Here is a 13,855-nt window from a genome sequence, read left to right as displayed (position 1 = left end):
AAGTCTAGACTAGACCATCATAGATCAGACGATATTTCAGAAGCCAGAGAGAGTAGTTCCCAGAGCTTCCAGGTTTCCCAGGAATGACAGTTGTCTCATTGGCTGTCATTTTGTAGAATGTATTGTGAGGCATAGCTTATGCAGTGAATATTTTTAATTTAGTCTGGCAGTATTTTGTTTCATATGCAATAAAATCTCCCTAATTCAGAACAAAATGGAAAAGTTGTGTCTAATGAAATGAAAATTTCTGATTGTAAAGGTTTCTTTAAGAAGGAAAGATAGTCATCCAGTTACACCACAGAAAGTTCAAAGACAACAGAGTAATTTTATATTTTATCCAGATTATTACAAATTCAAAAATAAAGGCCCCAAATGAATAGGTCTCACTATATTTTGTCTAATGCCATGTATATATATATTGAAAGCTATAGGGAAGGCCCTTTCTTTTCCCACTTTCTTCCTGAGAAATGTGGAGACCAAAGAATGTTAAACAAAGAACAGAGAACTTTTTCCAATATGTCACTTCATGGATAAAAAGTAGAGACAGAGTGGTGAAGCACCTGTTGCTTTAGAGGCAATAAACTAGTGAAATGTTTTAACAGAAGTCATCAGCTTTCAAAGATCTCTTTTATCCAGTTCACATCACTCATTGCTCTTAATTCCTTTGTCACATTTTTTACTGCATTACAAGTAATCCTTGAAATCCGTGGAGCATTTTATATATAACTAGAACCATGTGGATGGTTCTCATGTGTTCAGTATAGCCCCAAATCCCAGCATTTCTTCTGCTCCTCTTTTTCCATATATTTAGTAGTAGATGCAGGTTTGAGAAGCAAATCATGGCAATAGAAGGAATCCATCCCTCCACTCCCACCACTTTCCACCTCAGAAGACTGTAAGTTGCATCTCGGGTAGGGATAGGATAACAGCCACCAACAGGCCCTCAGCAGCTCTTTGATCTCCACCACTGCATTCCATACCCTTCCTCTCTTCCTGACCAGCTAGTTCCTCAGGCAGCTGCTTCTCCTGCCAGTCCATTGGTTATTTATATGTAACTGTATACACTGCCAACCGAGTAGGTTTGTAGAAGCAACTTAGGAAATCTCAAATGAAGGTTAAGATTAATATTTTTTGTTCCACTCCTTCTGAAATGTTGTGTTTAACTACAATAAGCAGTTTGAGGTGAGGAGGGACAAAAAATTCTCTCCAATTTTGCAGGTTGAATAGTAGCAGCGCTGTTACCCGCCTTGTACTGCTTTTATTTCTCCACATAATATATGAAGGCAATGTGTGCCTTTTCAGAATAATCTTAATTATGTCTAATCCTCTACTGTGTCTTTTTTTTTTTTTTTTAATTATTAACTCCTTGGACAACAGTTTTTAAAAGGTTGAATGCAGCAGTCAAGGCATTATGGTTCTAACCTTATTTACATTTTCTGAGAAACTAAAACGGATCAGTTTCCCTTGAGGTCCTCTAGGATTGTTCATACTTAGTATGCTTAAACATAAGATGGCAGCAAGCTGGGCGCAGTGGCTCACACCTGAAATCCCAGCACTTTTATAGGCCGAGGTGGGCGGATCACTAGCTCAGGAGATCAAGACCATCCTGGCTAAGACGGTGAAACCCCGTCCCTACTAAAAATACAAAAAATTAGCCGGGTATGGTGGCGGGCGCCTGTAGTCCCAGCTACTCAGGAGGCTGAGGCAGGAGAATGGCATGAACCCAGGAGGCGGAGCTTGCAGTGAGCCGAGATGGTGCCACTGCACTCCAGCCTGGATGACAGAGCGAGACTCCGTCTCAAAAAAAAAAAAAAAAAAAGTGTATGTTAACATTGTTAGAAAGGTGAAAGCATTTGCATCATGTGGTATAATTTTATTTGACATGTAACAGTATTTGACAACCCCAAACTGTCTACCTTTATTTTTCTGAAAGACTACGTCTCCACTCACAGCTCTATTTTCAGTTTATGTAGATATAGCCCTGGTATTTTTATATAACATACATTCTACGAAGTACTTTGAATATATAGTAAAATCAGACAATAATGTTGAATTTATATGGCATTAGTCGAGTATGAGACGTGTGGTGTATGTGAATCTTCCCAGGTAACTAAAATTAGCTGTGTAAGCAGGAAAACAATTTTTTTGTATTATTTACATTAAAAACAGCTAAAATGTATTTCATATTTTTCTACATTCTGATATTCCCTAATAATAAATTACTCTGGACAGAAAATCATCACCATGTATAGACCTGGGCCTGTTGATTGGTTGTAATAACATTGATTGGTCCAGGCAGTTGCAGCTGTGTCTACTCTAAAGAAAAATTTAAAGTCCCAGGACCCCCAAACTTAAGCCTGGAGGCTGAATCATGCAACAGTATACTTTAGCGAGGTCCTCCTGGAAAGGAAAAAAGCCTTAGGCATGTGGGAAGGGCTACCCCACAGGCTATTCATAAGTAAATTCTTTGCTAGCCTCCCATAAACAAGGACATGCCAATTATAACTTTAGGTGTGCAGTCTAAGTCTAGCTCCTAAAACTAAAGTGTGTTAAATTCTACACTGATAATGTGAATTACAAATGTATCTCCCCAGGGGAAGTACAAAGAGAAAAGGACTACTCCCTTTCTCTCCACTCACCTTATCTTCTGTAAAATGTAGATTCACTTGGCACTAACGGAAGTCTCACAGGAATGTAACCATTCGCCTTACCCCTACCTGCCCCTCTTCCTACATGCCCTCCCTCATTTTAAGGAAATGTATAAATACTAAAACTCCTGAAAACCTCCAGAAAAACAGCCACAGATACGTTTGTAGCTTATGTTTTTCCCGGACACAGCGTACAGCTGGCTTAATAAACCTCAATGATTAAAACTTATGCCACAGTCACTCATTTCACTTGTCACTGTTTTGTATTATTTTTCTCTCCTGCCTTACTGTCAGGCTGTTAGATCTCCCTTCTACCATTAGTGTATTTTAATCTAGCACTTATAATTTAATGCTTTTAATATGGCAGGGTTTTGAAACTAACTAAGTTTATTAGATTGATAGGTAGATTAAGAGTGCTGAATCATGGTATCAGATATCCAATTCCAAATTTCCATATAGGCTCCAGTGTCTTATATATTTGGTGGCTATTTTATAGATTAACAAAAGAAAATGTGAAAATTCATGATGATCTTTGCAGTACTGTATGGCTGCTGTTACTTTGCTCTGTCCATTTTTGTCACGTAGCTCAAAGACCCTCTACATCATGAATCTGGCTCCCCAGCTGTCAGAGCCACCTTTAGTGGAGCTTGCTCTACTGCTGTTCCCTGTCTTGGCAAACTCCTGCTCATCCTTTAAGATCCAGTTTAAATATCTCCTACTCTGTTTTGCCTTTCTTTTTTTTCCCCTTTTGAGACGCAGTCTTGCTCTGTTGCCCAAGCTGGAGTGCAGTGGCACGATCTTGGCTCACTGCAAGATCCACCTCCTGGGTTCACGCCATTCTCCTGCCTCAGCCTCCCGAGTAGCTGCGACTACAGGCTCCTGCCACCACGCCTGGCTAATTTTTTTGTATTTTTTGTAGGGACGGGGTTTCACTGTGTTAGCCAGGATGGTCTCAATCTCCTGAGCTAGTGATCCACCCATCTCGGCCTCCCAAAGTGCTGGGATTACAGGCGTGAGCCCCCGTGCCCAGCCTAATATTGATTTTTTAAAAATTTTTAATTTCTATTATTTTTATAGAGACAGGGTCTCACTACATTGCTCAGGCTGGTCTCAAATAACTTTGATATCTTGACGTTTATTATATCTCCTTATCCTCCCCATCCAAACTGATATTCTAACTGTGCTTACTTAAGTCTACAAGCCGTTTTCTTTGCCTTAGCTCAGTTTACCAAGCCTAACCTACCACGAATATGCCACAGTGAAAAAGAGATAACAGAGATTAAAGTAAATGAGTACCCGAAGCAACATGGTTAGTTCAGGGAACGTGAAAATAGCAGCAACAAAAAAAAAGCAACCTGAAACCTAAGAGGGAAGAGAAAACTGGGAAAAGAGAGAGCACGCACATGTTACCAGGAAAAGCACACGGAAGGAAGGAAGAAGTGAAGAAAGAAAGGAAAAGAACAGATTAAGAAATAGTTTACATTTTCTGCCAAAGGCTTATTGTAAACTATGTTTTTAGTTGTTCAAGTTATTAATAAGGAATAATTTGGCATGCATTTCCCTAGGCTATAAATTAGCAGCATTTGGACCTTAGCCACTTGTTCCCAACATTTATCTGAAGTAGTTAATAAGCAAACTAGTCAACCAAACAGGGTATGGAACTCAGAAGACATGACTTCTGGTCCTTTACACAGAAGTGTTGGACTAGATGATCTCTAAGTCCCTTTTAACTCTTAAAATTCTATGTCGTATGTCAGTTATAGTCCCAATATGTGTAAGGCACCAGGCCAAATGCTTTGCACAGTACAGTGAAACAAAGATGAAATTTATGCTTCAAGAGTTTAGTTGACAAAATAGACAAAAAACAGACTTGTCTTTTATTACAGTGCATTCGTGGAAATGATATAATAAGGCACCTTTTTTCTTCTTGGGAACAATATTGTGGTTATTACATTCTTGACCATTAAATCTATCAAGTCTGGGATTTGATCAGAATTATTATAAAAATGAAGTAAAGCAAGCTAAGCCTGACAGATGAATAAAAGGTTAAAAATGGCATTGGCAAATTAATCTTCCAAATTCTATGAAATAAGCATAAATATAGACTGCACATTGATTATATTAGTGATCCTTTAAAATGTACTTTTAAAATTCTACTACCGTATAATAAAGATGACCTAAAAAAACTGTGTTGGTTCATCAACTTGGAATTAGAAAGGCTCTGGTAATTTCAGAACAATACATGTTTTTTCCTTTACATAAATTTTGTTGTAGCAAAGAAACACATTCAGTGCATCCTACTTACTTTAAATTTGATTGAACTAGAGAAGTAATACATACCATTTAGGAAATGGACAACAGTTAGCCCAGGGACTAAAGGATGACTAATTCTAGTTCTGTTCTTTGTTATTTATTCTCTGAAGTTTAGCTTAAATCCTATTCTTTTCATAAAAACTTTCCCAACTACCATTACCCACACTGCTTTTTCTATTTTCCTAATTTATATTATTCTAACAGGAGCTAGTATAGGATCGTGGTTGAGACAGTGGGGTCGATGTCATACTGCCTGTGCTATCACTTACAATCTAGGCAAGCTGGTTAACTTTCACAAGCCGTGTTTTGTTTTGTTTTTTTGTAAAACGAAGATGACAAAAATGGTGTCTACTATTAAGGGCATTGTGGAGACTGAGTAAGAACATGTATGTAAAGATATTAGCACCCTGCTCTGCATATACTACATACTTAATAAACATTAGATACTATAATACAGAGTATTATATATTAATATATAATACTACAGTATATTATAATACTACAGAGTTGCCCCCTTGATTCTTATGTGTTCTGTCTCTTCATAGAGTCTCCTCAAATTAGTAAATGCTCAATTCAGTGTTTTCTTCAGAGAAGGTGGGGCTTAGGATGAACAGAAAGACTCTAATAGTAGGAGATGGTGACTTGGGGGCTTCCTCTGCATATTTCCTAAGGAAAATGGTAGGATTACAATCTGCCGTGGTGATGACCTCCAGATGATAGTTTTGTACTCTATAAGCAGAGCATGAGAGGTAGTGGAAAGGATTAGGAAAAGGAGAGACATTATTAGTGCTGCCAGTGGGAGTTGAAAGGTTTGGGGGTAGTAGAATAGGTATATTTAGACTATAAAGTAGCAGGAAGGAAAAGCTACCATACCAAAATTAATTGGGGGGATGTTGATAGCGTTGTTGGAAGGTTTTATACCTCACCATGTACTGGTAGAGTCATGGCAGTCGGACAAATTCAGAGGTCATTTTTATATAAGTGACCTTCTAAATCCATGGTCTGCAATTCAATGACAGCCTCAAGCTCGGAAATCAACCTCTGAAAGAAAGCGAGCTTTAGTTTCAATTCCTCTACCTTTTCTTGTTCACTACAGCGGATATTTACCCAAAATTCAGAGGAGTGACAGTTCACTCAACCTTTCAACTCAGTAAGGTGGCACTTCCCTGAATAACTGACTCAAGCCTCTTCAAAAATGTTATCCTGTATGAGTTATAGGCATGTATAAGCATATAAAAATGGTAACCATAAGATAGAGGAGTTTGTGGGGTCTAAACCTCCTAGAAGAAAAAAAAAAACAGAATTTCTTTGAAAATAGTTTTCATGTCTTGCTGTAAAAGAGTGGGAGGTTAGTGTTTTTACTTCTTGATGAGATTTGATATTAGTTAGGACCAGGAAAGAATAAGATTGCTACAAGTTAAAGGACAATCAGAAGAAACATAGAGTTAATGGCCTATCTTGTTATGGCACCAGTAGAGGACAGGGATAAATGAGTAGCTGACCTTTTTTAGTTGGTTGAGGTTTGGAAAGAAGAGTTTGTTTATTTTTACAAAAAGGATCAAGTTGTTGGTTGAAAACATGTATATTTGCCCCACGTTTAAAATGTTCAGAAAGTATCAATAAAATTTAGTTTTCTGATTACGGGGATGGTAAGTGTGGACTTACGTAATTAAAACATTCCCCTTCAGCTATTTTTGTAGTAGTCATTTAAGGGAAAAGAAAAGGAAAGGCATAGGGAAGGTGAGGGTACAGATCATTACAATATTATTGATATTCTGTACACGTGCAATATTCTGGTAGACACTGACAACTCAAAAGAGGTGTAAAACTAGCTGCTCAAGGAAGCCTGTTGTCTAATTAAGAGAGAGAATTAATACTGGTCAGAGAACTGAAATCAGCCAAAAGAAGGGGTTGACAGCTTTGAATTAAGAGAGATTTAAGCAACTGGAATTCATGTTTTTCCCATTTCAATTCAAGTCAGCAGTCACTGAACATTGCCTGTGTGTCAGAGAGTATTATAGAATCAGTATTCAGTGTGAAAAGAAGGTGATATGTCCAGGAAGGATACTGTGGTCCAGGTTAGAGCAGTGTCTCAGGAAAGCAATCCAGAATGAAAGCCTGCTATTGGATTTCACAGATAATATGTTCTTGTATCAAGATTCGTGCATTGACATAGGTGTCTTTTAACTGCTGTGTCATCTTCCTCCAGTCTCCCTAGTTCACAATGCCCAGTCATGTGTAGGAGGATAGTGTGGTAGTTAAGAGATTAAAACCCTTTGAGTCAGACCTAGCTTTTTAGCCTGCCTCTGCCATTTACTTTTCAGTTTCTGTATCTACTGCTCAAAGTTATTATGAGGATTAACTAAATAATCTCTGTGAATACTTGATTAGTACAGTGCCTAATACATAGAAATGCTCAACAAAAAGTTCTTTATAAAGATTTCAGTACTCTCTTCATTAGCACTTAGTCAAGGTCTAAGTCCTACTGCCTGAGGTGCAGACTCTTCCACCATATTCCTATATATTCCGCAATATTTTACCCATCCTTCTGCTAGCTCTTTCTACCCATGGTTCTCTCACATTTCTGAAAGCAAAGCTATTTATCTAATATGATATATTTTATCTTTATGAAAGCACAACTTCACATGTTCTGTTGCCCTCCTGACTCTCTTCTGCCACTCTCTTCTTTCCTCAGTCACTCTGGTAACGTGGCCTTTCTGCTGTTCCTTGACCACACCAAGCTTGTTCCCACCTCATGGACTTTGTGCTTGCTTAGAATGCTTTTCTTCCAGAGACCCCCCAACCCCAGGACACACTAACTCCACCTCGTTTAATCTCTCTAAATGTTACCTCTTTAGAAAGACCTTCTCTGACTATCTTAAGGTATTACCACCTTATCCCTTTCTTATCCTGCTTTATATTTCTATGTAGTACTTCTTACCATTTTACATTATTTTATACATTTATTCATTAATTGCCAGTCTCCCTTTTTGGAATGTCACTTCCCTCAAGTTAGTCTTATTCATTATTGTATCTTCAGTGCGAAGTAGGCACTCAGTTAATATTTGTTAAATGAATGATTTTAAAAGTTTGGGGATTGTCAGATCCAAGCGTGAAAGTTACTTTTTAAAGATTGTCCTAGAAGTGACTGGGAATAACACTGAAAAAATCTTAAATTGCAATTTATTTTTCTTTTAGAAAAATGTTGAACATGGAATAATATATATTGGGAAACTGTCTCTTCGTAAGCAGCGCTTCATGCAGTTTTCTTCACTCGAACATGAAGGAGAATATTATATGACACCACGAGACTTCCTCTTCTCAGTGATGTTTGAGCAAATGGAACGTGAGTTGGGTCTTTTTTTTTTTTTAATTAAAAAAATCAAACTTCAGGGCTGAAAAACCTGTTTTTCAGGATTGATAACAGCTTTTCTTCATTTTAATTATCATCTTTGTACCATGCATTTGCTTATTTAGACTTTTCTTGTGACACTACTTATACTTTTATATTTATCTTAGAAATAGTTGTTTTGTATATATGTTTCTCTAAAGAGACAGGAAAAATAGTTTACGTTTTAATTGCTACTAAATATGTCATTAGTAATTACTTTGTCCATGTTATAAATTGGGCCAAAAAAAAAAATGAAACTAGATTTGAGAAGTTAGGAGAGCTGTTTAATGCAGTCATGATGTCACAGGTAGAAAATCCTGAAAAAAATGAGAAACAAGAAGTTGAAAAACTATAATTACATGATTTTATTTAATAAGCAGCCAACGTGCATTTGTTTCAGATTTCAGAAATTCTTAGTTTTATTATCTAAATTAGTCCTCACTTTGCATAGAGTGGATTTGACCCCATCCTCTGTGCTCGTATTGAAGAAGTAGTCTGTGAAAACTTGTTGGCTTTCTGACGCCTTCCTAAGTGTACTGGAATACTCTCTATAAATATGCAGCAGCTGAAATGGGTGAGAGCAAGGTGAGCAGTCAGAGTAGTATAGATTGAATTCAAAAAGGCTGAGAGAACATGGGACAGCATTATAAACATTGAGGGATGACAAACAAAAACGAAATGAGTGATCATGGTGTATTCTAGGGACAATAAATTCAGTGATCACTGGAACGAAAGGATTACTTTAAGCAGTAGTGAGGGATGAAATTGAAAAACAGATAAGGTCTGGATTATCCAGAAGACTTCAGTGGCCCTCTCCAACCACCAGATGAATGGTATTTGGCAGGGATGAATGGCATTGAAGGTTTGTGAGCAGAAAAATAAGGTGGTAAAAATATGTTTAGGGTTTTGTTTGTTTGTTTGAGACAGAGTCTTGCTCTGTCTCCCAGGCTGGAGTGCAATGGCACGATCTCAGCTCACTGCAACCTCCGCCTCCCGGGTTCAAGCAATTCTCCTGCCTCAGCCTCCTGAGTAGCTGGGATTACAGGAGCCCACCACCATGCCTGGCTAATTTTTGGTTTTGTTTGTTTGTTTTTTGAGACAGAGTCTCGCTCTGTCGCCCAGGCTGGAGTGCAGTGGCGCGATCTTGGCTCACTGCAACCTCTACCTCTGGGGTTCAAGCGATTCTCCTGCCTCAGCCTCCCAAGTGTCTGGGATTACAGGCACGTGCCACCACGCCCAGCTAATTTTTTGTACTTTTTAATAGAGACGGTGTTTCACTGTGTTTGCCAGGATGGTCTCAATCTCCTGATCTCGTGATCCACCCTCCCCGGCCTCCCAAAGTGCTGGGATTACAAGCATGAGCCACCGCACCCGGCCTTGTGTTTTTAGTAGAGACAGAGTTTCACCATGTTGGCCAGGCTGGTCTCAACCTCCTGACCTCAGGTAATCCACCCCCCTTGGCCTCCCAAAGTGCTGAGATTGCAGGCATGAGCCACCTCGCCCAGCCTAGGTTATTTTATTACAGCTTTTTTGCAGGGAAGTTTGTGTATACTAGAAACCTTAAAGATATTTACCCACATTAGTACAGTAAGTTCATAATATAAGTAATCAAAGATATGCAAAAAGATTTCTCTTGAAAAGTAGTTTAGCCTCTGACAGGTAAAGCACTTGGACGTTGTGAATTCCTGTTAGATTCATCAGAGAATTGAGGTCACACTTGAGCTGGAAACTGAAGGCAAGCAGATCCATAGAGTCAGCTTACTACCAACAGAAACCTCTAAGAACCCACCACTGGAGCCAGCTTCAGGTAGGAATATTTAAAGGGTAATTAATTGCTGGAATCTGAGTGTGAACTAGCTTGAGAGATAACAACTCCTGAAGAGCCAGCCACGGAGAAGCCCATACGCTTTTGTGAGTTTTACCTTGAGGAACTCTGCCAGGTTCTCACAGTGAAGATCTAAGAAAAATGCTCTCCCCTCTCCCTCCCTGGGAGGGAAAAGTAGCCATTTTTAGATACTCCCAGAGCATTTCATTCTCCTTAACAAAGGCCTGCACAGAAAGGAAACTTTTTTACTGGAGCCCAGCCACCCTAGGGGGATGGAAATTCCCAAATCTAGCCCCCTCTGGCCTTCTTGTCTCACCAAGTGGAGTGGAAAAACAAAAAAACTGAGAACCGCTTTTGAAGGGTACATCCCTTCACAGTCACACAGTCCGACTGAAAGACTGACAGCTGATCATAGGACTGTACAATACGTACCTCCCTTTTCACCTCACCACCACATCCATAGAGCAGGCCCTTGTGCAATAATAAGGCAGTACTGAAAGAACTTACCTCTTAGATTTTATTTAAGGAGAGAAAAGATAATGGGGGAGAAGAAAAAAAGGCACCAGAGGAAATTTTAGCCTCTGTCACCTACAACTACAGCAAACAGTAAACACAACTGATTCCTACCCAGATAAACATAAAAGGCCAATCTACCTCAGTAACTTTTACCAAATACATCATGCCTAACTTAGAACAAAAAAAGTCACAAGGCATGCTAAAAAGAAGAAGCACAATCTGAAAAGACAAAGCAAATATCAGTATCAGATTTATATATAGCAGATATTTGGAATTATCAGACCAGGAATTTAAAATAACATTAATATGCTAAGGGCTCCAATGGAAAAAGTGCACAGCATTTAAAGTAACGTAAGCAGAGGCAGAGAAATTCTTAGAACAAACCAAAAGCAAATGCTCAAAATCAAAAATAGTATAACAGAAATGAAGAATGCCTTTGAAATTAGCCAGGTGTGGTGGCACACACCTGTAGTCCTAGCTACTTCAGAGGCTGAGGATCACTTGAGCCCAGGAGTTTGAGACTACAGTGAACTATGATTGCACCACTGCACTCCAGACTAGGTGACAGAGTAAGACCCTGACTCAAAAAAAAAAAAAAAAAAATGTATTTGTTGGGCCCATCAGTGTAACGGACCTGGCTGAGAAAAGAATCAGTGAGCTTGAAGATATGTCAATAGAAACTTCCCAACTTGAAAAGCAAAGAGGAACAAAAAGACTGAGAAAAACAGAATATTCAAAAACTGTGAGTCAGTTATAGAAGGTGTAACATATAAGGAACAGGAACACCAGGAAAAAAAGAAAGAGGAAAAGAAATATTTGAAATAATAATGACTGAGTTTTCCAAAATTATTAACAAATGTCAAGCCATAGATTCAAGAAGTTCACAAAAACACCAAGCAGAATAAATACCAATAAATGCCTAGGTGTATCATATTCAAACTGCAGAAATTTTTTTTTTTTTTTTGAGACAAAGTCTCACTCTATAGCCCAGGCTGGAGTGCAGTGGTGCAATCTTGGCTCACTGTAAGCTCCACCTCCCGGGTTCATGCCATTCTCCTGCCTCAGCCTCCCGAGTAGCTGGGACTACAGGTGCCCGCCACCAAGCCCGACTAATTTTTTGTATTTTTAGTAGAGACAGGGTTTCACCATGTTAGCCAGGATGGTCTTGATCTCGTGACCTCATGATCCGCCCACCTTGGCCTCCCAAAGTGCTGGGATTACAGGCATGAGCCACCACGCCCGGCCAGAAAAATTTTAGAGAACAGAAGAAAGAGAAAAAAATCTTGAAAGAAGCCAAAGAAGAAAAAACACCTTATCTGTAGAAAAACAATGGTAAGAATTATATATTTCTTTTTAAGCAAGAAGAGGGTGGATAAAATTTTGAAAGAAAAATTTACCAATGTAGAATTCTATATCCAGTGAAAATTATCCTTCAAAAGTGAAAAAGAAATACATTCTCAGACAAACCAAATTTGAGAGAATTTGTCACCAGTAGATCTGATTTACAAGAAATGTTCAAAGACGTTCTTCAGAAAAAGAAGGAAAACGATATATCAGGAACTTGGCATGAAGAAAGGAAGACAGTTAAGGTAGAAAAGGAATACATGAATATAAAATCACGTTTTTAAAAATTGATATAACAGATAACAGTTTAATCAAAATAATAGCAACACAATATTGGATGATCAGATTGTATGGATAAGTGAAATATATAACAGCAATGGTATAAGGGACAGGAGGGAGGAATTGGGAATACTTTTGTTATAAGATACTTGTACCACCCACGAAGTGGTATAGTGTTATTTGAAAGTGGACTTAGATTAGTTGCAAATATATATTGCAAACTTTAGGACAACTACTAAAAAAATATTTTTAATAAATAGAATTGACATTCTAAGAGAGGAGAGAAAATTATGTAAAATACTCAGCTAAAATCAGAGAAGGCAAAAAAAGAGTGGAAGACAAAAAAATGAAACAAAACTCAAGTGCAATAGTTAGATACGGTAGATATCAATCCAGATATATCAACAGTCACTGTCACTGTAGATATGTATTTTATGCATGTGGTTTATAAGAAACTTTTCCACTGTTGGTGGGACTGTAAACTAGTTCAACCATTGTGGAAGTCAGTGTGGCGATTCCTCAGAGATCTAGAACTAGAAATACCATTTGACCCAGCCATCCCATCACTGGGTATATACCCAAAGGACTATAAATCATGCTGCTATAAAGACACATGCACAGGTATGTTCATTGCGGCACTATTCACAATAGCAAAGACTTGGAACCAACCCAAATGTCCAACAATGATAGACTGGATTAAGAAAATGTGGCACATATACACCATGGAATACTATGCAGCCGTAAAAAAGATGAGTTCATGTCCTTTGTAGGGACATGGATGAAATTGGAAATCATCATTCTCAGTAAACTATCGCAAGGACAAAAAACCAAACACTGCATGTTCTCACTCATAGATAGGAATTGAACAATGAGAACACATGGACACAGGAAGGGGAACATCACACTCTGGGGACTGTTGTGGGGTGGGGGGAGGGGGGAGGGATAGCATTAGGAGATATACCTAATGCTAAATGACAAGTTAATGGGTGCAGCACACCAGCATGGCACATGTATACATATGTAACTAACCTGCACACTGTGCACATGTACCCTAAAACTTAAAAGTATAATAATAATAATAAAAAAAGAGACTAAAAAAAAAAAAGAAACCCACTTTAAATGTAAAGTTACAGATAGAGTAATTGCTAACACTAATCAAAAGAAGGCTGGAGTAGCTAGCCTTCAGATAAACCAAATTTCAGAATGAGGGAAATTATCAGGAATAAAAAGAGGCATTGCGTAGTGATTTTTTTTTTTAATGGGTGAGTACTCCAGAAGACATAACTATCTGTAATGTATGTATACCTAACAACAGGGCATCAAAGCACATGAGGCAAAAACTGATAGAACTGCAAGGAGAAACAGATGTGTTCTTAGAAACTATTATACTTGGAGATTTCAAGAGCCTTCTGTCATTGATTGACAGATTCAGCAGACAGAAAACCAGTAAGGATATACCTGAATAAAACAGCACCACCAAGTAACTGGATCTAATTGCCACTTATAGGATGTTTCACCTAACGATAGCAGAATATACAT

The 13,855-nt window shown here is 38.3% G+C and overlaps 1 protein-coding gene across 2 annotated transcripts in view; it reads left to right on the top strand.

Annotated features, from left to right (window-relative positions):
• Nucleotides 1-13,855, top strand: part of MICU2 (mitochondrial calcium uptake 2) — a 115,663-nt gene that overhangs the window by 33,348 nt on the left and 68,460 nt on the right. For both annotated transcript variants that reach the window (XM_003833031.5, XM_034936443.3), the window contains exon 2: nt 8,160-8,307. In XM_003833031.5, the coding sequence (XP_003833079.1) occupies nt 8,160-8,307 (148 nt within the window). The remainder of the gene's footprint in view (nt 1-8,159; nt 8,308-13,855) is intronic.

The sequence above is a fragment of the Pan paniscus genome, chromosome 14, assembly GCF_029289425.2.
Source record: "Pan paniscus chromosome 14, NHGRI_mPanPan1-v2.0_pri, whole genome shotgun sequence".
Taxonomy (NCBI): domain Eukaryota; kingdom Metazoa; phylum Chordata; class Mammalia; order Primates; family Hominidae; genus Pan; species Pan paniscus.
Note: the sequence above shows the minus strand (reverse complement) of the source record. Positions and strands in the feature narration are given on the sequence as shown.